Source organism: Rhinatrema bivittatum, chromosome 7, assembly GCF_901001135.1.
Source record: "Rhinatrema bivittatum chromosome 7, aRhiBiv1.1, whole genome shotgun sequence".
Lineage (NCBI taxonomy): Eukaryota > Metazoa > Chordata > Amphibia > Gymnophiona > Rhinatrematidae > Rhinatrema > Rhinatrema bivittatum.
In genome coordinates, this window is record NC_042621.1 from 136045103 (window position 1) to 136071542 (window position 26440).

The window sequence follows — 26440 nt, forward strand, 5'->3', positions numbered from 1 at the left end:
CCTATACTATAGATATAAATTGTTCCCATGGGGTAAGAAAGCTGGAAAATTAGTAGCAAACTTGTTAAAAATAAGCCTAGAACAATGATCACACGTTTGAAATACAATAGAAATACTGCATTTAACCCTTATGAGATTTTGAAAATGTTTGCCAGTACTATAAGAATTTTAACAGTGGGGCAGCATCAGTGATATGCCCTCTCAGGATTACTTTAGGGATTTGAAATTTCCACATCTGACAGATATGCAAATAGCAGCGTTAGCTGGCCAGATTCAAGATGGTGAAATAAAACTATCCATCTAGCAATTGAAGTTGGGAAAGGCACCAGGCCTAGAAAGGTTTGGATCCAAGTTATACAAGATTTTGGGAAATGAGGTGTTACAACCCCTTAAAAGAATGTTCATGTTTGCTTGGGGAATAAAGGTCATTTCAAGCCTGGGCATAATTTGGCTTCTGTAACCTTAACTCCAAAACCTGGTAAAGATCCTTTGTTTCCTGGATCATACCAGCCAATACCTCTTTTGAATCAAGACATAGAAATTTTAGTGCCAGTTTTGGCCAATAGAGTGACCAAAGTTTCCCCAGGCTAAACTGAGTTCCATTGGGGGTTGCCACTCTTCCTCAAATTTGTTAAAGGCGTTGCTGGCTATACAAGGGAAGGATGAGCTGAATCATGAGAGGATGCTTTCAATAGGGTGGAATGGCCTTACTTGTGCTGGGTATTAGAGAAATTTGGTTTCGGAGAGCACTTCCTGGGAGGGGTTAACCTTTTGTATGAGGATAAGGATTAATGGAGCATTACCTGAACAATTTCAGTGGTTTAGAGGTTTTAGGCAGGATTGCCTCCTGTCGCCATTGTTATATGCCCTGTCCTTGGAGCTCATGGCAAATAAATTACCTCGATACGGCAAATTTTTAAGACATACATATCGGGAGGAAATGTATTAAATTAAGACTTTTTGCTGATGGCACGTTATTATTTCTTGGCAACCCAAAATCATTACTGAGAGATATTATGACAGCTCTAGAAATTTTTGGGTCTTTCTCTGGATTAAAAATAAATTATGGAAAATCTGAAGCTTTCCCACTTGATGGAGCCCTAATAGATAGATGGCATTCTCCCTTCCCTCTCAAGTGGAATGTGACTACCAAGAGATATCCAGGCATCTGGCTAATGCAGTCTGAAAAAGAGCTACAGGCTCGTAATACTGCCTTTGCACTGGATAATATTTCTGCTCTGCTTACTAAATGGATGGCATACCTGTTCTCCTTAATGAGATGTGCTGTAGTCAAAATGGTACCTTTGTGGATAAGACAAAAGAAGATTAAAAACGTAGATCTCTAATAGCTCATTTGTATGGCACATCAAGAGAGTGAGATTAAAGTATAGTACAGTACACTATCCAGTGATTAAAAACAAGGTGGGTTGGCATTACCAGATTTAAGGGCTTATAATGTAGCTGTGCTATTATGCTATGTACAGGATTGGGTGTCTTTACAACATAAATTTGACTCGGATCATCTTTTGGAAAAGTTGGCTAGGACCCTACCACCCTGCTAAATGCTTTACATTTTTCTAGAAATAAAAGTTCCAGTATTGGGCACATGGGGTTTTGGGTTTCCAGCATTTTGAAAAGCCTGGAGAGGTATTCATTATCATCATCATCATCATCAGTGGTGTTATCTCCTTTTTGTTTTTGGCGGGAAACCCAGACTTTCCAGGGGGCTTGGAGCACATCGTCTTTCAGATTTGGAAAAAGAAAGGTTTATATTGTTTGGGTCAATTTGTTCATCAGAACACAAGCAATTATATTCTTTCCAGCAGCAGCAGCAGCAGGCAGGAGGAGTGGTTGATCCCTAACATAGAACATAGAATGACGGCAGAAGAAGACCAAACGGCCCATCCAGTTTGCCCAGCAAGCTTTCACACACTTTTTATTTTCTCCACATACTTATCTGTTTCTCTTGCCTCTTAGAAACCTTTTTTTATTCTATTTCCCTTCCACCCCCACCATTAATGTAGAGAGCAGTGTTGGAACTGCCTCTAAGTGAAATAGCTTAATTAAGTTAAGGGTATTAACCCACCGCAATAAGCCAAGCTACACCCATGCTTATCTGTTTATTCAGACTGTGGTAATTCAGTCCTTGTTGACTTGTTGCCTGAATATAGATCAACCTTTCTTCATTCTGCCCTGTCGTTGAAGCAGAGAGCCATGCTGGCTATGTATTGAAAGTGAAGTATCAGTCTTGCTCCCCTGCCGTTGAAGCAGAGGACTATGCTGGATATACGTGAAGTGTCAAATTTCCTCCCTGCTGTTGAAGCAGAGAGCTATGCTGGCTTTGCATGAAGTGAAATATCAGACTTGCTCCCCTGGCCGTTGAAGCAGAGGGCTATGCTGGATATGTGTGAATTTGTATATTTGTTTATTTTCAAGCCAGACATTATTGCATGTGTAACACATTTACAGGCAGCTAATTTAAGAGAAATTCAGTTTAAGGTACTTTATAAGATTTATTTAACTGGGAAGAGGGGAGCCAAACTGCACTTGTGGAAAAGTAACGTGTTTAAAATGTAATCATCAATGTGGAAACCTCTTGTCATATGTTCACTGAATGTCCTAAATTACAGGCAATCTGGAAAAGAATCTTAACTAATCTGGAACATATGCTGAAGAGATTGGTTGAATGGGACAGTAAATTGATTTCTTTGTATTGGTTTGATAAAGCATTGAACCCTTCCTGTGGGGAGCTTGAAATTTTTAAATGTCTCGCTTATGTTAGCAAAAAAAAAAAAAAGTTAATTCTGTCTTGCTGGACCTTCCGACATTTCAAGCCTGGAAAATGGAGATGCTGATTTTGTGATGAAGGACATAAATCTTTATTGACACAAAGGAAGTATTTTAAGCTTTGGGACCACAGGAAGTCATTATAACTGAAGTCCTAATCTATCATCTGATGATGTGTTATTGTGTATGAATGGGGTTTGGAATGAATGGCTGTGCTTGGGTATGTATGTATGTGTGGATTGATTAAAAAAACCATTTCCGGGGTAACTTTAAAAACGTGAGTTTCAACTCCTTTCAAGTTAAGTTGATCTTGCTATTTCATGTTTGCATCTATTGTATTACTATATGGAATGTGATGTTTGGTGTTATTTGCTCACAGTAATTAAAAAAAAAAAAATATATATATATATATATATTAAAAGAAACAGATGGAGATCATAAAGACTGGGGTTGTCTCTCTCCCAATAAGGGGCAAGCCCAAACCAGTGCCTGACCGGACACAGCAGGGCTATTATAAAAGCCACTTTTGCCGGCTCAGATGTCAAGTTGGCTGGCTGTAGCTCAAAATGGATCAGGCACTGGTTGACGAATCCCCTGCATGGGGTGACAGAAGCAGGCGGAAAGATGAGACAGACTGAGATGAGGTGGCGGCAGCGACAGACTGTGGCAATAGTGTTGTCACTGCTATGGATGACTGCACTTTATTTAGCTGCAAGAGCAGATCTTGCAGAGCCCCAATAATATAATTTTGGTTCTTTTGTTTTTTGGTGGTCTGTCCATGAGAGGTCCCGCAGATAGTCTAAAAGGGGAATGTCCGTGAAATCCTGGGGCCTGTGGAAACTGTCATGGGCTTAGGGGTGTACCCTGAGGATGCTGATTGACAGGCTAAGGCACCTTACCAAATCGAGAGGCAGAGGCATAGTCAGGCAGGCAAGGTCGAGGCAGGTGGAGTTCGTGAAAAGGCGGTGGTCAGGTAAGAGTCAGAGCAGGTGACAAACTGAAGAAGAGTCAAGGTTAGGCAAGAGTGAGGGCAGGCAGCAAGAAAAAACAGAGCTGTAGTCAGGAGGTATCAAAACCAGGCAACAGAAACTGGAAACAACTATTAGCACAGGAACAAGGGAAAGGAGTAAGAATATAAGAACATGCCATACTGGGTCAGACCAAGGGTCCATCAAGCCCAGCATCTTGTTTCCAACAGTGGCCAATCCAGGCCATAAGAACCTGGCAAGGACCCAAAAACTAAGTCTATTCCATGTTACCGTTGCTAGTAATAGCACTGGCTATTTTCTAAGTCAACTTAATTAATAGCAGGTAATGGACTTCTCCTCCAAGAACGTATCCAATCCTTTTTTAAACACAGCTATACTAACTGTACTAACCACATCCTCTGGCAACAAATTCCAGAGTTGACTAAAAAAGAACTTTCTCCGATTAGTTTTAAATGTGCCACATGCTAACTTCATGGAGTGCCCCCTTAGTCTTATTATTATCCAAAGAGTAAATAACCGATTCACATCTACCCGTTCTAGACCTCTCATGATTTTAAACACCTCTATCATATCCCCCCCTCAGCTGTCTCTTCTCCAAGCTGAAAAGTCCTAACCTCTTTAGTCTTTCCTCATAGGGGAGCTGTTCTATTCCCCTTATCATTTTGGTAGCCCAGAGGACTAAGCTTCCTTGTATGTTGAAGCAGTGATGATATCATCAGCCCACACCACTGGGAGGCAGGGCTTTTGGGTCGATGTTGATGAATTGTTGTAGGGCCTACTTAGAGCAGCTGGATATCATGGAGGAGCATGATGCTGGGAGACATCAGCAGAGAGCAGGACATTATGCTTGGGCCCGGAACCATGAGGTACAGGATGCTGACCACAAAGCAGCAGCCTGTGGTCGTGGCATGTTACATCTTCAGTCTAATGGACAAATGGAGCGCCTAAATCAAACTCTGGAGCAGTATCTGTGTTGCTTTTGCAATTTCCATTAAACAGGTTACAACAACTTACTATTGGCGGAGTTCACATAGAACAACTCAGAACATTCATCTACTATGACCTCACCATTGTTCACTATCCAAGGTTTCCATCTACATTTTAATTTGAGAGAAACCAGTCAGTCTCTAGTTCCTGCAGCAGCTGACTTGGACAATTTGCATACCTGAATTTGTGGGAAACTAGAAAAGCCCAAAGAAGCCCAGAAAATGTTCACAGACAGGTGCGTTTGAGGACAAAGTCTGGGTTACTACTCGCAGTGTGAATAGCAGGAGGCTCATGGCCAAACTGGACCAAAAATACATGGGTCCATTTATCCCTGCCTTTGAAGTAGAACTCCTCACCAATTTGCATTTGCATGCTCACCTAGTGTTTCATGTTACTCTCCTAAAGCTGTATAGGTTATAACTTTTTTTGGGATGTATAGGTTATAACTTTTTTTGTGGGCCAGCAAAACCTGGATGCAAGATGCATCCGAAGACATTTGCCCTAATAGACTGGAAAGGCTAGAAACCAGAGGGCTGTAGCTGGGACCCAGTGAAACATGTGCATGCAAACTAACTCCTAGCCCTTTTTTACAAAGAAAATCCAGAGAAACCCAGACCCCAGGCATGGCACTGTAAGAAATGGAAGGTCTTGAATCGGTGATCCTTGGAGCTTGGAATGCAAACCTTCAGGATTAACCACAGGACTGGCTGATCTTGAATTCTTCAGAAACAACTCTCTAGTCTACTTGGCAGGGGTGGTCTACGCCCCAGAAGCTCCTGATTAGATTGGTCTTGGGTGTGTTCCCTTGACCTTGCTTGACACACCCTTGCTAGTCCAGTTTCCTGAGGTCTTGGCCATGAAAGTGTTGCTTGACTAGCCTTGATTCCTGATCTATACCTAACTCTTGATCCACTCTTAGTCCTGAAGGCTCTACTTGCCTGCTTCTTCAGATATGCCTTGGACTATCAAATCCTCGCTGTGGCCTGCACCTGTAGCTTCAACTCATGGGGAACGGCTGCAGTGTCAGGTAAAGAGACTGCCTGGGGTCCGTGAATGGTGAGCTTCCATTCTTGGCCTTCTCTAGACTCTGTCCTTGTCCTCCCTGGTGGGAAACCCTCATTTTACCTGACATGCTAATGCAATGCCCTAAGAGCTATAACAGTGCTCTAAGAGCTGCTTTCTCATCTTCACAGTTAGAAATAAGCTAATGTTGGTGGCTTACAGGTATGTGTGTAGCCTATGCAGCCCTGGATTAACCATTATGCAAAATAAGCATGTGTATAGGACACCAAAGAGTTTGAAAATTTGCATTTTTTCTGTTGCCTCCTAGTTCTAAGTAAATAATTTGCTTATATTGCTTACAGCTATTTAGAATTAAATAAACAATTTTTTAAAAAAAGTTTACATTTAAAATAGTTGTGGGGTCTGGCTTGAAAGAAAATACATTTTTAATCTATTTTACCTTCAGCACTTATTGAGTCTTAATGTTTCATCAGTTAAGCATTGGAAGGACCAATGGGGCACCATTGTTGGGCTGTGCTTAGCGTATCAGTTAGCCTTAATCTGGCCCTGAGCCTATGTAACCAACACGTTCACCACTGTATATTTTGTTTGGATACTGCATAAAGTTATCCAGTGTGGGAGGGCCATACATTTAGTCAAAGTTCAATAAGGAATGCTGCAGGGTGCCTATTGTCTACCCTCCATGGGAAGCAGTATGCAGACACTCAGAAGCATTAAAGTGGATCTGAGCAGGAGAAGGAAGCCTTGGTTTTGCACAGCTTGAATGTGTAGAAGAGAATTGAATACCATGGCACATTTATTTCTATGCAGAAATAAGGTATATAACAACTGCTGAAGAACAATTATATTTCTCACTTTTTCTCAAAAAATGTTTTCTTTCAAGGAAGTCCATCTATGCGCTGGCACGATCATCAGTAAATGAAGTACACACTTCAATTTTTTTTTCTTCTTTTGACTGGATTCTGCACCCTGGCTTCTAGCTTCACAGATTCTGATTCCGTTATGATTTTTTTTTTCTTTTAACAATGGAAGGTTTGACTTCTCGGAACATTAAAGAGGTGGGGAAAGGTGTGACTAATACATGATCTTGTTTCTCTTTAAATACCACCTGAAGAAAATTTTATATTTCCTGGAGAGAGAGAGAGTTCAGCTCAGCTGTCTTTCACACTGAAAAGGTATGTTAAAAGGACAAAGAACTTTGCCATAAAAGGTTGGGTAGAATTATAGAACCGGGTAGGCGCAGAGTACTGGATGAATGCTTCACATTTCTGTCAGCTGATGGTACTGTACACAGGTGCAAACTATGCAATGGCCCAGGGCGGCACATTGGGGAGGGGGAGCTGCAGAGAAGAAAGAAATGCTAGCATGGGCCAACAGCAAAATCCATCCCGCTGGGAGCTAAAGAGGCCCTGGAGTTAACAGCAGAGATCAGAGCTGTCTTTAGCAGGTGGGGGGGAAGAGGAACTGGAGCAATGGCCCAGGGCTCCACTTTTTTTTTTTTTATGGGGCCCCACACGGACACTTTCCTTTACTACCCAAAAAGATATAAGGAAGAGCAGCTTTAGCCACATGGTTGGCAGGGAATGTAGTGTGCATTTGCCAGTATGGAGAGAGGGGTAGTGTCAGTGTGTATCTGCCCACATAATGCAGAAGAAGGGGAGGTGTGATCAGCATTAAAGGGGAAATAAAATGACTGTCACTAGTAATAAGATAACTGGGAGGGTTACAGAAAGAGGAGGGAGTGTTTGCTGGGATCTTAGAGCCTGGGAAGTGGGTAAAGGTCTTGATGGTATCTTGATAGGAAGGGAAGGTGAAAGTGCTTCATGGTTTGGGAGAAGAGAGATTGTCTGAGAGGATCTTTGGCTGGGGGGAGACGCTATCTGAGGGGGTCTTGGCAGAAGATTGAGGTTAATTGAAGAAGTCTTGGCAGGGGAACAGGGTGCAATCTCAATCTTGAGGGGGAACACCTCCTGCCCTTCAATCATGGGTGGGGGAACTCGCTCTGGCTAATTCGCCTTAGGCCCTGTACCTTTTAAGGTCAGCCCTGGTGGAGTCGCTTCTACCAGCAGTCAAAGAGCGGAAGAGGCCCCTGGGGCTTCTGCCAGTAGTTGAATTAGAGGCCCGGTGCGAGACTGAATGAGTGAGAGAGAAAGAAGAACTGTTTGTGTGTATCTGAGAGAGTCTATATGAGAGAGTATATATATGAGTGAGAAGGAGCTCTGCATGCGCTGCCTGTTCCCGCCGAGGCTGAAATCGGAGCGGCCTCGGAGGGAACTTTCCTTCCGCTTCCCCTCCCTTCCCCTATCTAACCCCCCCACCTTTATCGAAAGTTATGCCTGCCCCAAGCAGGCGTAACTCTGGCGCGCCATCACCCAACCCCGGGGGCTGGTCTGGAGGCCTAGGCCACGCCCCGGAACGCCCCCGGGTCGGCACCACGCCCCCCCGGAACGCCCCCCGGAATGCCCCGAACGTCGCGCCTCTCCCGACAAGCCCCCCCCCTGACACGATCCCCTAGCAAAGCCTCTTTTCTGAGTTTTATTGGCTACTAGAGGTATTGGCATAGAGAAGACCTGTCTCCCAATTAAGGGAAGCAGCATCTGCTACTAGTCTGTCTTCTGATTTCCTACTGGAACAGAAGACCAGTAACTTCCTGTTCAGGACTGTTGCAAACAGGTCCTCCTTAAAGTAGACCCAACTTGAAGATTCTGTTTGCCACATCTTGATCTAGGGACCACTGGAGGAGGTTGAGATGATTACTTATTTTGAGTGCCAAGTCAAAAACAAAAAAAATTGCCCGCCCTTAGCTGCTTAGTTTCACAAGACAGATTTAGCTATGAGGAAAAGGGACATTCTCAGGACTAGGGAGAGAAGTTAGGGGAGAGAAAGTATAGTTGGGGATTTCATTTTCAAACCTTCATGCATACTTTCCTGTGTGGGCCCCTACTTTCAATTAAAGAGGGTAGAAATCCCATACACCTTCAAACTACCCATCCTGCCTAAAATTGCCCCCATAAATGCCAACCCTGAATTGTGCTGAGTAGTAAATGCAGAGTGAAGGAAAAGTGGGAAATGGAAGGTGTACAGTGTTGCAAACATTTCTCTCTGCCAGCTTGTTTAACATACATCTAACTTCTATTTGTCAATTTCTATCTACTCTAGGTGTGAAATACAGAATTTACACAGACGACATTCATTTCTACTTTCCCACTAAACAAAGCTGGACAGATAAGCATAATTCCAGAAATTTGAGTGTATCAAGGATAAAGAGACTGTTAACACACAATAAATTAAGTTTAAAATTATCAAAGACAGAAATTCTCATCCTAGGCACCCCCCCCCCCCCCAATTCAATGACATTCCCACCCATGACAACTGCACCATTAATATCGTGAAAGAAGTACCTACCTAGGTATCATACCAGACTCCAAACTATGCTTAACCACACATATCAAAACTTTGCAAAAATCATCATTTCACAAAATCAAATTATTAAAACACATAAAACCTATATTAGACAACTCACTTCCGTATCACTCTCCAATCCCTTATTCTCATTAGCTTGGACTACTGCAATTCATTCTTCTTAGGCCTCCCACAATCCACTATCAAACCACTACAATTCATACAAAATTCAGAGGCCAGACTGCTCTCCAATAACAGGATCTATGATCACATAACCCCCACTCTTTACAAATTCCATTGGATCCTCATAAAATAGCGTATCCAAACCTTATCAATTATTCATAGCCTCATCTACAGCAACACCACCTCCTGGCTCTCCGCATCCCTACACATTTACACACCATGCAGAAATCTTAGGTCTAAAACTAAATTACTTTTGCAAATTCCTTCGTCTAAAACTACAAGATTGGTCTCTACCAGAGAATGGGCCTTCTCCTTAGCAGGCCCTATTTTATGGATCTCCATCCCTTTCAGAGTTAAGCTTCATTAACGACAAAAAAAACCCTTTAAAAAGGCCCTTAAGCACCATCTGTTCCTATATGCTTTTCCCGACCAATGTACTCAATAACCCACCACAACCAGCTCTATCTTATTCTATTTTATAATTTGTGTACCATATTATTTATTTTATTCTTAATTTTATTTTAATTTGTTAAACTCTTTCTCTTATTTTATTTAGGTCTCCTATTATTACATCGTCTTCATTTTTATTTTTACGATTATCTTATACAATGTATGTAATCCATTTAAAATTTTTATTTATGTACGTTTGTTACTCATCCCGAACCTTGGAGGGCGCGGGCTATAAATACAATTAAATAAATCAATTTGACAAAATATTTCCTTAATGTCATCCTCTGCATTTACACATATGGAATTCCACAGAAATCTTGTTTTGCATGTAGACAATTGGTGCACTGCTTAATGCAGGATCCTGGCTGAATAATGTAATCAGAAACCATGCACTTGCAACACTTGGTCACTATGAGCTCTATTTTATATCCTCTTCTGAAGTGAGAGACTGTGTGTGTGAGAGACAGCATGTGAGAATGAAAGTGTGTGTGTGTGTGTGTGCGTGCGTGAGTAAGACAGCATGTGGGAAAGACCCAGTGTATGTAAGAGAGAAAGCATGTGAAAGTGAGAGCTGTGTGTGTGAAAAACATTTCTGTTTGTGTGATATAGCATGTGGAGAGCCTGTGTGTATGTGAGTGAGACAGCATGTAAAAGCTGGTGTGTATGTATAAGAGAGAAACAGCATGTGAAAGTGAGAGCCATGCGTGTGTGAAAGAGACAGCTTGTGAGAGTGGGAGCCAGTGTATGTATGTGTGAGAGCATGCGAGAGCCTCTGTATGAGACAATATGTGAGAGTGGGAGCTTGTGTGTAAGACAGCATGTGAGAGTGAGGGTGTTTGTGTGTATATGTGTGAGAGAAAGAGAGAGACAGCATGTGGAAATGAGGGCCTGAGTGTGCTTGAGGGAGGAAGGGAGGAAGACAGGTGGGCGAGAGAAGAAGAAAAAAGAGCCCATAAAAGGAATATGAAGAAGGCCGAGAAAGAGAATGTGGAAAAAGATGCCTGGGACCAGCCTATTAGAAACAAAGGTAAATAAATAAATAAACAAATAAATAAAATGTATTTTGAATTTTTAGTGACTGGCAAATTTTATCTTTAGGAATGTGCATTACATATTTGTATTTTATTCTTTCTTCTGAATTCCACTATTCAGAGTCTGGTTTCTCGGGCTTTCCATTTTATTTTTGTCTGTTTCTAATTTGTAGTCCCTTATTATGTATTAGGTAAGGGTCTGGCTGTGTTCTGCATGTGTAACTGAGGTGCAGTATTTCTGCTGGATACAGTTTTTCTGAGAGCTTTGTAGCGATATGGCTTGTTCTATTAACCCAAGTAGGTGGTATATTAGTGTTCTAGGGCATGGAATAATATTTGCATTGCTGCCATGTCATAAATAAGGCTGCTGCAGTTTGAGTCTTTAGGTAGTTCTGGTATGGAATGGCAAGGTTCTAGGTGTCTGTTTTTTGCAGGGGTTTGTGTTACTTCTCAAAGTGGCAGTGAAGGGTTTGCAGTTACTGAGATGTGTGTGTGTGTGTGTGTGTGGAAGAGGGGGAGCACTGAGTGTGCATGTTCATGAGAATCTGGAGAGTGAATGAAAGGAATGAGAATGAGTGTGTGTGTGTGTTTGTGAGAATGAAGATGTATTTGTGAGAAAGAGTATGAGAGTGAATATGCAAGTGTGTATGTGTGTGTGAGAGAAAGTTTGTGTGCATGCTGCTACCAATGTTCCCTCTAAGTCTGAGTTGCTGTGAGCAGAACATAGATAGGCTTTTTGCATCAAAGAAAGTAGTACTCAAAAGTTTTTGCTCAATCCTTAGAGGGAATATTGCCTGCAACACAGTTTATAATCTTAGCATAAATGTCCATGGATTCGCTTCCAAGTGCATTTGGTGTTTCGCATGTACTTTTGAAAACTGGACTCAAAAGATATAAAACATCAAAAACATAGGGGCAGATTTTAAAAGCCCTGCGCGCGTAAATCCGGAAGGATTTACGCGCGCAGGGTCCTCGCGCGCCTATTTTGCATAGGCCGCCGGTGCGCGTAAGTCCCGGGGCTTTGTAAAAGAGGCGGGGAGGGGGCGTGTCGGGGGCGTTCCCGAAACGGCGCGGCGTTTCAGGGGCGGGACCCGGCGTGGCACCGGCCCAGGGGCATGGTCGAGGCCTCCGGACCAGCCCCCGGGTCGGGTGACGGCGTGCCAGCAGCCCGCTGGCACGCGCAGATTTACATCTGCTTTTAGCAGGCGTAAATCTGTCAACAAAGGTAAGGGGGGGTTTAGATAGGGCCGGGGGGGTGGGTTAGGTAGGGGAAGGGAGGGCGAAGGAAAGTTCCCTCCGAGGCCGCTCCGAAATCGAAGTGGCCTCGGAGGGAACAGGCAGCGCGCGCTGCGCTTGGCGCGCGCAAGTTGCACAAATGTGCACCCCCCTAGCGCGCGCCGACCCCGGATTTTATAAGCTACGCGCGTATCTTATAAAATCCAGCGTACTTTTGTTCGCGCCTGGTGCGCGAACAAAAGTACGCGATCGTGCAATTTTTAAAAATCTACCCCATAGTGTAACTATGATCTTTAATCCCGATCGACATCTTCTATAGTTTGAAGTGGGCAGCCTTCTAGGAATACTCTCTCACCTATAAGAGAGTATTTTTTCTTATAAAATCCCTGGAAATAGGACTTAAAGGCCTGTCCTATATTTTCTCGTGAGGTACAATGTTTTCCCTCTGCATCTTGAATCTCAGCAATCACATTCTGCTAAGCCTTGACCTTACGACCAAGTGCCAGTAATGTCCCTGGCCAATCTCCATGTTCAAAATAAGATTGATTCCTTCTTTTAAACACAGACTTGGCTGCTTGTGTAGTTAAATCTGCAAGTTCTGCCCTAGCCAAGGCCAGTTCCTCAAACTTGGAGTCCCCTGAATGGCATTTATGTTGCTCCTGAAATGTTTTAAGTTTCTCTGTTATGTCTTTTCATCTTTATTGTCATAATTTTTCCTAATCAAGAATATATTGCACCAGGATAAGCAAAACATAACATTCAGGTCCCTGGGATACAGATGTCTCCAGCTATCTACCACCTCAAGGTTCTCTGTGATATTTTTAAGTGCTTTTGTCCCTTTAGAAATTTGGTTAACAAATGGTAGCTTTATATCTAATTTATTATCTGGGACACAGTTTTTTTTTACCTGGCAGTTCCCCTCTGCCTCGTTGGGCTTTCAGTTCAGTCACAACCACCTCCTAACTTTAGTCCAGTCATTACAGCGACAGTCCATGGCTGGGAGCCATATACCAGGGCTCTTTCCAGAAGTCTACAATCATGAGCACTAAATCTGCCCACTAGGTCACCATTTCATGACGACTATGACTCTCCTAATGGGATACGGATGCTGCCTTGGTAGAATCCCCAGCATCAGTTGACCAAGGGAGCAGAAGGCCTGAGCTGTGAATTGAACCCAGGTTTCCACAAAGCAGTGCACAACCCTGTCATTAAGGCAACTCATCCAAAGCTTAATTAAAGTCTTCACCCATGATTGCACACCTTGCCAGCAATGTGTTACAGTTTTACAATATATTGGAGAAGGAACCTGGAGAGTGTGTTGGGTGCACAAATGTTCATCAATGTGAAGTAATGATTAGCTATCAAAAACTTAATTACAATGCTTCTCTGAATCCAGTAAGCTATCAATACATTTAAACAATTGTTTTATGGATTAGAATTGTTATTCCCCTTCACGTTCTACTATATGAATTATGAAATACTTGATCACCCAAATGCACTTTAGTTTTGTCAAATCAGCAGCCGCAAGATGAGTTTCTTGTTGCATGACTATGTGAGAATTAACATTCTTTGGACCTGATTTACAAAGCTTTTTCCACTGATGCAGAAAATAAGCTTTAGTAAATCAGGCCTTGTCTTTTAATGAGGCTATGTATTCTCTTAGAATTAAGGGAGACAAATTTCAATAAATTCATGGCACAAGTAAGGTACGATCAACATCTGTAACCTGTATTATCTCTATCTTTAAGATAAAATCCTGATTTCTGATAATCCCCATAAGCATATCACCATTCAATATCCACATCCTAGTGTCACATCCTTGTTTTCACTCCAACTAGATCCAGGCAGCTCCATTGTGTTATGTTTCACTGCTTGCGGGATGCGAGCAGCTGCATTAACCTGTCTGCTGGGGGGGCTCGGCTGTGATGAGACACTGAACTCTTCCCTATGCGTCTGCGAGCCCGAAGGCAGCAGTCTTAAAGGGCCCATGGCAGAAAAACCCGCGGCACTCTCGGATGATGTCACAAACTTCTGCCCTGTAAAAGGGCTCTCCTGACATCTCTTCGTTGCCTCAACAAGAAGGTCGCCTGGATCTAAGTCTTCAGCCTTGCTCCACTCCAGTCTTGCTTTGTACCAGTCTTCAGTCTTGCCCTGTTCCAGTCTTTAGCCTTCAATTTTTTTTTAAGGGGTTAATAAACATGTGGATAAAGGTGAACCGGTAGATGTAGTGTATTTGGATTTTCAGGTGTGTGACAAAGTTCCTCATGAGAGGCTTCTAAGAAAACTAAAAAGTCATGGGATAGGAGGCGATGTCCTTTCATGGATTACAAACTGGTTAAAAGACAGGAAACAGAGAGTAGGATTAAATGGCCAATTTTCTCAGTGGAGAAGAGTAAACAGTGGAGTGGCTCAGGGATCTGGAAAGGAATATGATGAGTGAGGTAATCAAATTTGTGGATGATACAAAATTATTCAGAGTGGTTAAATCACAAGCAGATTGCGATAAATTGCAGGAAGACTTTGTTAGTCTGGAAAAATGGGCATCCAAATGGCAGATGAAATTTAATGTCGACAAGTGCAAGGTGTTGCATATAGGGAAAAATAACCCTTGCTGTAGTTACACGATGTTAGGTTCCATATTAGGAGCTAACACCCAGGAAAAAGATCTAGGCATCACAGTAGATAATACATTGAAATCGTCAGCTCAGAGTGCTGCAGCAGTCAAAAAAACAAACAATGTTAGGAATTATTAGGAAGGGAATTGTGAGTAAAATGGAAAATGTCATAATGCCTCTATATCGTTCCATGGTGAGACCGCACCTTGAGTACTGTGTACAATTCTGGTCGCCGCATCTCAAAAAAGATATAGTTGCACTGATGAAGGTACAGAGAAGGGCAACCAAAATGATAAAGGGGATGGAACAGCTCCCCTATGAGGAAAGGCTAAAGAGGTTAGGGCTGTTCAGCTCAGAGAATAGACAGTTGAGGGGAGATATGATAGAGGTCTTTAAAATTATGAGAGGTCTAGAAAGGGTAAATGTAACTCCATAAAGTTAGCAAGTAGCGCATTTAAGACTAATTGGAGAAAATTCTTTTTCACTCAACGCACAATTAAGCTTTGGAATTTGTTGCCAAAGGATGTGGTTAGTGCAGTTAGTGTAGCTGGGTTCAAAAAAGGTTTGGATAAGTTCTTGGAGGAGAAGTCCATTAACTGCTATTAATCAAGTTTACTTAGGGAATAGCCACGGCTATTAATTGCATCAGTAGCATGGGATCTTCTTAGTGTTTGGGTAATTGCCAGGTTCTTGTGGCCTGGTTTTGGCCTCTGTTGGAAACAGGATGTTGGGCTTGATGGATCCTTGGTCTGACCCAGCATGGCAATTTCTTATGTTCTTATGTTCATAATCTATTCCACATTACATTCAAACTTTTAAACTATATCCTCTTTAACTTCTTTCTACCCTTCTTTCTCATTCTTCCCTTTCCACATACAAAGAACAATCCAACTGAGAAAACATCTGTGACCCCAAAATTTCTATGGTTCCCCCCTTTTTTCTATCTTTTTGTTTCTAGCAGTTGTTTTATTGTAACTTGCCTAGAGTGCTATGGGTTTAAAGGAAGAAATATATTCTAGGCTTGGTGGAATTCTGCGCTACTGCGGAGCGCAGAATTCCCCCCCTGTGCAGAAAATAGCAGAGGAGACCCCGACATGCTGCGAACGGAGTGTGTCCCGTGTATGCCGCGGGATACACTCCGTTCGTGACAAAGATGAAGGCCCGGGTGCGCTGTTTGCAGCAAAAATGGAAGGCCCCCATGTGCTGCGAATGGAGTGTGCTCCGCTCACGGCGAAGATGGAAGGCCCCGGGAGAGAGGGGAGGGGGTGTGGTGGAGGGGAGGGGTGAGAGAGAGCAGGAGGGTGGGAGAGAGCATGGGAGGTAAGAGGGGGATGGGGGATGCTTGAGTGTGGGTTTCAGAGAGGGAGCCTATATGAGCGGAGGGGTGTAGGGGAGGGGAGGGTGAGAGAGAGAGCATGGGAGGTAAGAGAGGGTGGGATGGGGGGATGGGGGGATGCTTGAATGTGGGTTTCAGAGAGAGGGAGCCTATGAGGGGAGAAAGTGTGGGGGAGGGGAAGGTGAGAGAGCATGGGAGGCAAGGGGGGTGGGGATGCTTGATTGTGGGTTTCAGGGAGCCTATATGAGGGGAGGAGTGTGGGGGAGGGTGAGAGAAAGCATTGGAGATAAGGGGGTGGGGGGAAGGTAAGAGAGGGGGTGGGGGATGCTTGAGTGTGGGTTTCAGAGAGAAGCAGCTATATGAGGGGAGGGGATGTGGGGGTGGGGAGGTGGCAGACAGCATGGGAGGTAAGAGAGCGGGGGGATGCTTGAGTGTGGGTTTCAGAGAGAAGCAGCTATATGAGGAGATTGTGAAGGAGTGTGTATGTGTATGAGAGATTGGGAGCTCGTGTGTATGAAAAAGGGATTGTGTGTATGTGAGGCTGCTAGTATATGTGAAGGGATTGTGTATGTGTGAGACAGAGCCTGTGTGAAGGGGTGCATTGGAGAGAGACATAGGTAGCCTGTGTGAGGATGTATGTGTGAAAAAGAAAGGGAGCTTGTGTGGGTGTGTATGCAAGAGAGAGGGCCCTGTATGAGGGGATGTGTGTGTGCGAGAGAGTGAGGGAGCCTGTATGAGGGTGTGTGTATGTGTATTAGAGAGAGGGAGCCTATGTGTGAGAGAGGGAGGGACAGAGGGAGCTTGTGTGAGGGGAAGTTCTGAGAACGGGGTCCAACTCTGGGACTGGCAATAGAGTGGAAGGGGTTGAGCCTAGAGGTGGAGGGGAGAGATACTGGCAGGTGGAGGAGTTGGGGCCTGAGAGGGCAAAGTGGCCAGGGGAGTAGGGAGAGCGAATGGAAGGGACACTCTTGCAGTGAATTTTTAGGGAAATTTTGCTCAAAATATTTAACATTCTGCATCTTTAAGTAACAATTTTTTTTCTGTTGTAATTTAAAATGTAATTACTTAAAGACTGTCATGTAAATTCTGTTAATTTGACCAATATAAAGTTTGCTGAATTTTGCAGAATTTCAAGTTTTTATGCATAGAATTCCCCCAGGAGTAATATTTGAAGAATAAATAAATACATTCTTTGAATTATTTATTTTGCCAATTTGAAAAGGCACAAACAGTTAACACTGCAAGCCCTGGAGAAATCATTTACCTCACTCCAGACCCCACTTTCTCCAGTTGGACGTCTGGATTCAACTAGCTCCAGACTTGAGTCTTTTGTTCACAGAACCTCCACTCCTTTACCCTGTGGAAATACGTCAGCCTCCTCTAGTATTCCAAAGCATCACGGTCAGCCTTGATACTTAACCAGGGCAGCCATGTATCTGATCAGATGCATTTAGTCCTGCTGACTTCATAGACTCAAATAGGGGGGTTGTAGGCTTAATGTTATGTTGCAAGTTCTGCTGACCAGTTTTTGAAGAGCAATACCTGGTTTGTTACTTACAGAGATTTCCTTCTTGGATAAATATGTATGCAGGATCTTCTCCTTGGTTTTATAGTTTAGGACTCGGAGAATTAGGAAATGCGGTTTTCATTTTCTTTGTGTCTAACAGCTGGAAACCAATGAGTCCTCTTAACCTGAATGTTTACGCCAGCCACGGCTCCCAGTGTGATCACAAAAAGAATGTGCAGATAAGTTCTTGCATCAATGCCATTAACTCCTTTCTGCAAACCTATGATGCGAATGCTTTTCTTTTTAGTTCTATTTCTAAGATATTTAAAACAAGACTAAACGTACTCACTTTAGTTGTTTATTTGCATTTTTGGCACTAGGTTAGTTAGCATCATCAAGGAGCCTCTTAACTCTTCCTCCAAATTAGATATTTTCTCGTTTGCCAACTTTGTTAGCTATTTCTTTAAGGGAGTAATTTTCCAAACTGTGCAGGTAGGTACAAAGTCCAAAGGTACTTTCCCCCCACAGATTTTACCCCTGTTCTTAAAAGGAAAAGTACATGTATATTTTCCCCTTTGAAAAATGCCCAAGGAAAAGTTACACAGAGATTTGCACCTGCTTTTTCTGCTGATGCATTTTCCGGCCAAGACTGGACATGTTGTTGCCTCCCCCGGCCCAATCCCACCCCAGGACACCTCCATGAAAATATGAGTAAACGTAGATGCACTGTAGAACAAGGTGTGTGCAGGATGGCTAAGCTTCAAATAGCCCTTTTACGGAAGTAAATGGTCACTGACCTGGGTAAATGGCTTCCGAAAATTGCCCTCTTAGCTGGTAATTTCGTAACACTGTGCATAAAATAGCAAATAAGTGCATCAATGACATCAGTTTTCAAAGTGGGCTTTACCCGCATAAGACCACTTAGAACATTATCCCAACAAATCGTCCCACAAATATTTTTTTACAAAAATGTATGCGCATACTTTTTAAAATCCAAAAGTATGTGGGTATCTATATATCCATACCCTTTCCCCAATCCTGCCCTTAGGATTGTCTCCGCTCAGTCTGGATAAACTTATGCATTAACATGACATATGTGCATAAGTTTACCCACATATTGAATGAGCAATTTTGAAGGCGGGCATTTCTGAGCATAAAACACTGTTTTACTTGCAGAAATCCCCTTGAAAATTACCCTCCCCCGGGCCTTGTTTATGGATTCCATAGACAGATCAAATCTCTCTCTCATCACCTTCATTTCCCTAACAAGGAATGCAGTTTGGCACACTAACCCGCCTTGACCTGCATCCAAGTTGTTGGGTGTTGCAGTTAGCACTCATGTATCTTCCTACCTATTTTTTGGGTTGTACCCCCATTAATGTTTTGGCACAAAATTAATGTTCGTTGAGAGACCCCCACAGCCTGTTTTTCTTAGTAAGACAGTCCCAGCAAGAAGTAGATGTGATATCATTCCAGTGGGGCTGCACCATTCTTCTATCTTGCTCACAAATATGCCCCCCAAAAAGAAATCCTGGTTTATTCACTCTCAGCCATCAGGGCAAATTATCCTTCGTTTGGGCATCCTGCTTAGATTATAGGTCAGCTTGTTCAGTCACATGACAGAGACTTTGCTGGGATCCCCCTAACTGATTATCTGCAATACTTTCCTAAATGGACCAAGACTCCCCCCCTCTGACCTCACTACAAAATGATATGGCCAGACACGTTCAGGCCTCCCACTGGATCCCAATTCATTCAGCCTTGCACAGACTTTGCTACCAGAGGCATCATGGCTTTCTCTCAAAATAACATAGCACACATTGTGATGGACATCTTCCACATGCACTTGGGGCAGACCTTGAAGCTGGCCTGCTTCTCTGACATGGTGAGGAAAATAGACAAGGTAGTAGGGGGTAAAAACGGAGGCAGAAAATTGCTGCCAGGGGCAAAAACAAACTCCAGAGAAAAGTTGTTGCATAGCTAAAGTCACGTCATCCAGTGTGTTACTGGCAAATGGAGAGAATCTGAAGCGAAGAGACTTTTGCTCTCATCTAGAAGGTTCTGGAAGCCCATTTCATTGAGCCACATATGTGTTTGCATGACTCACGGATCTTCTTGTCTTCAGAGAATAAAGTATAGCTGTTAACTGAAATTATTTTGTTCCCTGGTACATGTGGTAAATTTAGCAGTCATAAAAGCAAGGAGAAACAGCAGGCTATAATCAGCTGTAATGTGGGAAAGGCTTCACCTAAACAGCTCTTACTAAAAGTATGTCAGTGCTAAACTCTAATAATTGTTTCATGCTGATTTCACATCACTCTAACCAATGTACCTTTAGGCCCATCAGTTCTGTCCTCTTGCTATTCCAGCCCTGGTCCTCTACACAGATCTGCCAATGCCCCTCAATCCTGACTGGCAGCACGCCCTGCTAGTATAGCGCTGGCACCCACACACAGCTCTTTCAGTGCACCTCAGTCCTCACCTGCGGCACACCTTACTATGCCGGTACTGAACTCCACACACTCCTTACCATTACTCAAACCCACACAGCTGCGTGTGTGTCTTCTCCTGCAGCCCGGGGCGCATACAGTTTAGCAAATGCACTTCAGCCCTTGTCTTTGTAGAAAAGCAATAAACGCCTACTATGCACAATTAGATTTTGACCAAATTAATTTTACTAGTCACCTAAAGCAAGTTTGAATCCAAACCTCCAGAAGCTGAAGGCCGCCTCACTGCCCCATAATGCACTGGGAAGGAAGGGACACCACATCTCAGCAGCATAAACGAGCTTAGCCTGATGTAACTGAAGATTTTATTGGAGCTGGAGTCTTTACACATTTATTGCAAATACAAATCTTTCTGCATTTTAATCAAAATTACTTAAATATGGTCTCAGAGAACCTTAGTTTCTTTATTTTTACCTATACACGAAGGCCAAAAATATATAATGGAAAGAATGCAGGGTTGTTTTCCTAGGAGAGGCAGTTACAAAGGGTGGCACACATGAAAAGGAATGCAAATGGACAAAATCAGAATCATTCAAGGCTAGGTTTTAGGAAATATCACAGAAAGATGAGGAATAAATCAGCACGAGTTTGCTGAATTCAAGTAACAATGGAAAAGGGCTAGGATGTCTTCCATATACCCACTTTTCGGACTGAAACATTTTTTTGGGGTGGGGGACAGGCTCATGGAGATCAGATACAATGAAAAAGCAAACAAGAGAAGTTGTTTCATCTACGTCCATAATTTTGTATTCCTGCTGTAATTAGAGAAACTATTCTGCTTTGTAATCTCTTCTTTTCTCTAAGAATTTCTCACATTCTGGCCAGCTGATTATTACAAGGAACCAGCAAAGGGTGAAATTCCATGGTGTACGGGGATGGATTTACCTCTTGTAGGTCCCTAGGGGCAGGGGGAGGGGCTCCACCTCTGAAATCTTGGAGTGGAGGGCGTAAGTTCCCCTTAGAAGCTGCAGGAATTAGAAGATGGTTTGTGGTCGATGGCTGGCTCCTTCTCCTTTCTCTGGGAACCATCTCTCCCCTCAGAATTGCCTCCTTCAAAGCACAAGGCACCCTCTGGACAGAAGGTGCCCCTATGTAGGTGCTTACTCTGCCTATTGGGAAATCTGGCTCTGATGGTACGATCTCTCTCCCTGTACCTCTCAAAGTATTTATGAGGTTAAAAAAAAGAAAGAATTTTCAAACCTCTTCCTTGGAAAGATTTTCTGGCGCCAGCTCGGCAGCAGTGTGGTATGCGTTCATTCAATTTCTGGGCCAGCTGGTGCCAGGGGTGTTGCAGAGGCAGGATTTATAGCCCTTGGATATGGGAGTGAATCTCAGCCATCACTCAGTGGTGACACCTACTGGTGTGCACATGCATTGGTTTCAGAAGAGCTGTGGACTATGGTCCCCCCTGGTCAAGGACCATCAGTGCAATGACTGGGCTAGACAGGGGTTATACAATAGTGGTTAAGCCACCAGGTAGTTGCAAATGAACACTTATGGCACCTTAGCCCAAATAGAGACTGGTTCCGTTTGAATTGAAACCCGAGGGTACAGGAGGAAATTGCAAGGTCAAAAAAAACCCAACTTAGATATCATTGTGAGTGGAATACAGGAAATCTCTTCTCTTACCCAATAAAACATACTTTGTTCAAATACTGGAAAGTAGCCGTGCGCATGTACAAGTCACCTATAAAGTTTTATTTCAAATTCTGAGTTCTTGTTTTGTTTTCCTTGAGTAAACGTTACCAATAATGTCCTGATAGAACGAGACAAATGATGACCGATGACACAATATTGATATCTCAGAAGACACGCCTTATACAGTTCCATAACAATGAGCCCAATATTCAAAGAGCGCTGGGCACCTGAATATAAAATTAGGCGCCTATATTCAAAGAGTAGAGGTGCCTATAAAATGTCTTTGAATGTATATAGGTGCCTAACTTTAACTCTGGGCACCTTAGCTTGAGGTACATAATGTTAGGTCAGCTATAGGAATGACCTAAGTTAGACGCCCAATGCTAAAAATTCAGAACTGAGCAATTTAAATGTAGTTCCCACCTGGCCCATTTCTTTTCCAGGTTCCTAAATTTAGGATCCTTGTGATTTAAGGAGCCTAAATTTAGATGCTTGGCCCAGGAAAAGTTTTTAATTCAAAAATCTAGTCACCTAACTTTTAAAGTTTGGTGCCCACGTCTTTTGAATAGCGGACTCAAAGCTCCTTAATATAGGCCAGCATCCCAGGAATGCCCAAGTGAAGCAATGCTGTACCAGCAGCTGGTGCTGTCTGCGCTTGTGAACGCTTCTGTCGCTTAGAGGCCAAGCTTCTTCTCCAGGTGGTCCCCTCGGCCGGCCCGCTGGTGCCTCACTTCCAGGTGCTTGTTTTGTACCTTCTCAAAATGCTGCAAGAGCTCCAGGTAATCAACATCAGAAGGGTCTACTTTCTTTGAGCTGGGGGCCACATTCGCACTGTGCCTGTAAGGGGAAAAGAAAGCATTGATAAATGGACATAAAAAACGATTTGGCAGCTGCTAAGCTTTAAAAAGTCTTGAGAGAGTGCCACGTGCGACTCAGCTAGCGAATCCACTGATTTATTTTCCAGTATTTTAAAAGAGGTGGGACTGAGGGAGGGTTATGATTATCTTCAAGAACTTCATATGATTGTCAGTATAAATCTTTAGCCATCTAAAAGACAGGAGCTGTTTTGACTCATCACTGTTCTTCATATTCAGACACCTCAGATTAAAAAAAAAAAAAAACACCCTACACAAGTCAAAGCAGCTGTCAACTAAAATGACAAAAGTTTCATCCCAGAACTTTCAGCAGCTATTCTGAAGCAAGAACACAATCTCTTCCTTTTTCGTTTTTCCAACACGGTCGTTTGATGTGTTTCCTTTTTTCTTAGGAATTTTTTCTTGGCAAATTTGGGGCACTTACAAATGTATTTGAATTGGCACCCAAGTGCAGAGAACCCTCCGTGGGAGGATACACACTGCCTCCTCTTCATCTCATGACTGGAATTCTTCCAGTGCTACTGGTGTAATGTGGACACCAGCTGTCTATAATGCTGAAAGTGCTGCAGAGGCCATAACTCACCAGCTCCGAGCTCTTGTGCTATATAAGCACACTGATTTTTTTTTTTTTTTTTACAGTTTTTATGACTGGATTGCTCTCTCATGTAAGCTTCTGTTTTGGACTATTTTGTATCACACCAAGTTATCAAGTCACAATGTTGGGAATCACAGGCAAACAATACATATATACTCTGGAAAGCTAACTTTTCAGTGACACAAGACATATTTGTACAGCAAACAAGGGCGCAGTAATCATGGCTTAAAAGAGAGAGTGGCAGAATCAGAAAGCACAGGCACTGACACACATTGTGCAGGCTGCCAGGATCTTCCTCCCTTGTGGAACTGGAGCTGCCAGAGAAAAACTGCTGACTCTCCTCTTGTAAAAAGAACCCACAAACTTCATTTTTTGGACCAAAAACATAATTTATAGCCTCTTTGGCAACTGATTAATTGAAATTAATTTACGTACTAAATTATTTTAATGCATTGCCGGTAACATTTTTTTCTACTAAACTCTACCAGGCAGACATTGAGCGCCATTTGTCCGGCTTAAGTTCAGACTTAGCTGGACAAACAGCAGAATTAAAAAATTTCTTCTGTGCTGATTAGCCCTGAGTCAGCCAGATAACTTTCAATACGGCTGTAACCCTATGTTTGGGGTGGCTACTAACCACCGATGGGGCCATAAAAGTATCAGATGTCTCTTGGGGGCTGGAAGCCCTCCTGACCAGCTCTTTCACAGCCTCTCTTTCCCCCATGGTCGGGGGTTCTTTGTCGTCGGGGGAGGGGAAGACTTATCTTTCAGGGCCTGGAGTGACAGGGGATGCTAGGGGTACGTTGCCCTGGGGAGGCACACTGACCTTTCCTGCTGCAGGTGCTGTAAGTGTCCATAACCATGCGGGAGAGCTTTGGTTCAGTGTCCAAAAATAAAGCAATCAGATGGAATAAATAGCACAAATAAAGCCCTCAGCAGCGCAGAAATTCTCAGAAAACAGTCTTTTCCCTCAGATCACCAGGATGCAGACACTCACTTTCCAGGGAGTGGAGGTAGTGAGGCTCCCAGATGGGCAGGGTATCCTCTTGCTGGGACAGGAAAAAAACAAAACAAAAAAACCCCCCTCCTCCAATCTGGCAAAAACGGAAAAACCCCCCCACAGGTTCTGCACAGAGAGTTCAGATCCTCTCTCCCTGGGGGAGGGCTGAAGACTCCGGATTGGGGTCCTCAAATGGTCTCAATATGACACTGTTAGCAGAGCTCTCTCTGGTTGTTTTCTAGGATCCTCTCAGGAACCTGCAGCTCCCAAAGTTTCTCTTCAGGCGGAAAAGGGCAACAAAACTCTTCCTCTTGAACTGAGTACAAACCCTGATAGGATCTCGAACCAGGCCACCAGTGTAGCTCTGCTCCCTGAAGAGGTTGCAGAGGGGTAGGCCTTCCTTACCCTAGGCTCCCCCCAAGGACAGGGTTCCCCATACCCTGAACCCAGGCAACACCCAGCAGATTCTCAAGGCTTCCTACCACAAAAGAGGCCCAAACACCTGGCAAAACAACCCAGAGGTAAGTAAGCCCAACCAGCCAGTAAGCGGACTGGAAGTGCAGCCTCCTGTCCTTGCTCGGGATTCCCCAGGCACCGTTTGCCTGGATCCCCCTAAGTAGGCTCAAAATTCAACTTAGAAAACCACACCTGACTGCAACTCAAAGCACTGCCCACAGTAGAGAGCTGCTTAGAAAACCTTAATACAGGGGGGCAGCCATTCCAGGGGAGGGGCTGCATATGAATGGCACCTCCCCCTCCATCCACTAAGCTCACTGTCCCTAGCTAAAGGCGTAAACCAAAGCCTCAATAGAAATGAGAGCAAAGGGTCCATTGCATGGATACAGAGTTGTCCGGCTGAATCAAGGGCAGTGCAGGGGCATGCTGCAGCAGAGGCAGCTAGCCATGGATAAATGCCAGCCGTGCTAACGTTAGTCAGATCCATTTATCTGGCTTACTTTAAGATGGCCGGGGAGTTGCAGCAGCAGCATGCTGGCACCGCTAAATAACATTCCTGCAAAGTTAGCCGGCCGGCAGCTGAATATGGACATCCAAGAGCTACTTTTCATTTAATGCTAAAGCTCTTCATCATTACCAAAGTACGCTAAATATACATTAAAAAAAAAAAGGGAATGGAAGCAATAAATAAACAGGAAGCAAAAATGAAATGAAGAAAGAAATGAAAGGCCAACCTATAAAAATGCCTATGGTAGGAAACTCTAGCATCTGGTTATAAATGATTAAATCCATTTGAAAAACCTTCCAATTGAGATGAACAAAGCTGTTTTTTTTTTTCAAATGTACTTTATAAATTTATAACTTAAGTCCAGTCAGTGGTTTGTGAAATTTTTTACCTTCATAATTAATCACATACTTTATAGCAGTATAAAACTAATAAATCCGCATGAGGAGTTCCCACTCATTAAAGGACCTTTGAATCATAGTGGACAATACAGTACATTTAAATCTTCAGGTCAGTGTGCAGCAGCAGTCAAAGCAAATAGAATATTAGGAACTATTTGGAAAGGAATGGAGAACAAAACTGAGAATACCATATCATCTTTATACAAATCTATGTTGCAACCACATTGTGGAATCATGACAGCAGAAAAAGACCACATGGGCCATCTTGTCTGCTCACCCACTACAATCCCTACCACTCCCTTAGAGTTCTCCTGTGCTTGACCTATGCTTTCTTGAATTCAGATACTGTCCTTGTCTTCACCACCTCCGCTGGGAAGCTATTCCATGTATCCACCATCCTTTCTTTAAAGAAATACTTTCTTAGATTACTCCTCAGTCTACCCCTTTCACCCTCATCCCTTGTTCCAGTGTCTCCTTTCTATTGAAGCAGACCTGCCTCCTGTGTACAGATACTTCAATATAATTTAAAGGTCTCTATCATATCTCCCCATCCGCCTTTCCTTTAAGGTATACACGGTTACATCTTTAAGTGTGTCCCTTTACGCTTTACAACAAAGACCACTGACAGTTTTATTAGCCACCCTCTGAACCAACTCCATCTGGTTTATATCCTACTGAGGGTGCAGCTTCCAAAACTGTACACAGTATTCCAAATGAGATCTCCTCAGGGATTTTCACAGGGACAATATCGCCAACTTTTTTCTACTGAACATTCCTCTCTGCATGCACCTAATCATCTTTCTGGCTTTTGCAGTCACCTTCTCCATCTGTTTGGCCATCTTGAGATCATCAGATATGATCACCCTCAAATCTTGCTCTTGATTCATGTATACAAAAATTTCACTCATTATAGTGTA

General features: G+C 43.2%; 1 protein-coding gene across 6 annotated transcripts in view; it reads right to left on the reverse strand.

Annotated features, from left to right (window-relative positions):
- Positions 1-20335: 20335 nt before the first annotated feature.
- VAC14 (VAC14 component of PIKFYVE complex) overlaps positions 20336-26440 on the reverse strand; it is a 525003-nt gene continuing 518898 nt past the window's right edge. For all 6 annotated transcript variants that reach the window (XM_029609234.1, XM_029609230.1, XM_029609228.1 and 3 more), the window contains exon 20: positions 20336-22528. In XM_029609234.1, the coding sequence (XP_029465094.1) occupies positions 22366-22528 (163 nt within the window). In that variant the 3' untranslated portion in view covers positions 20336-22365. The remainder of the gene's footprint in view (positions 22529-26440) is intronic.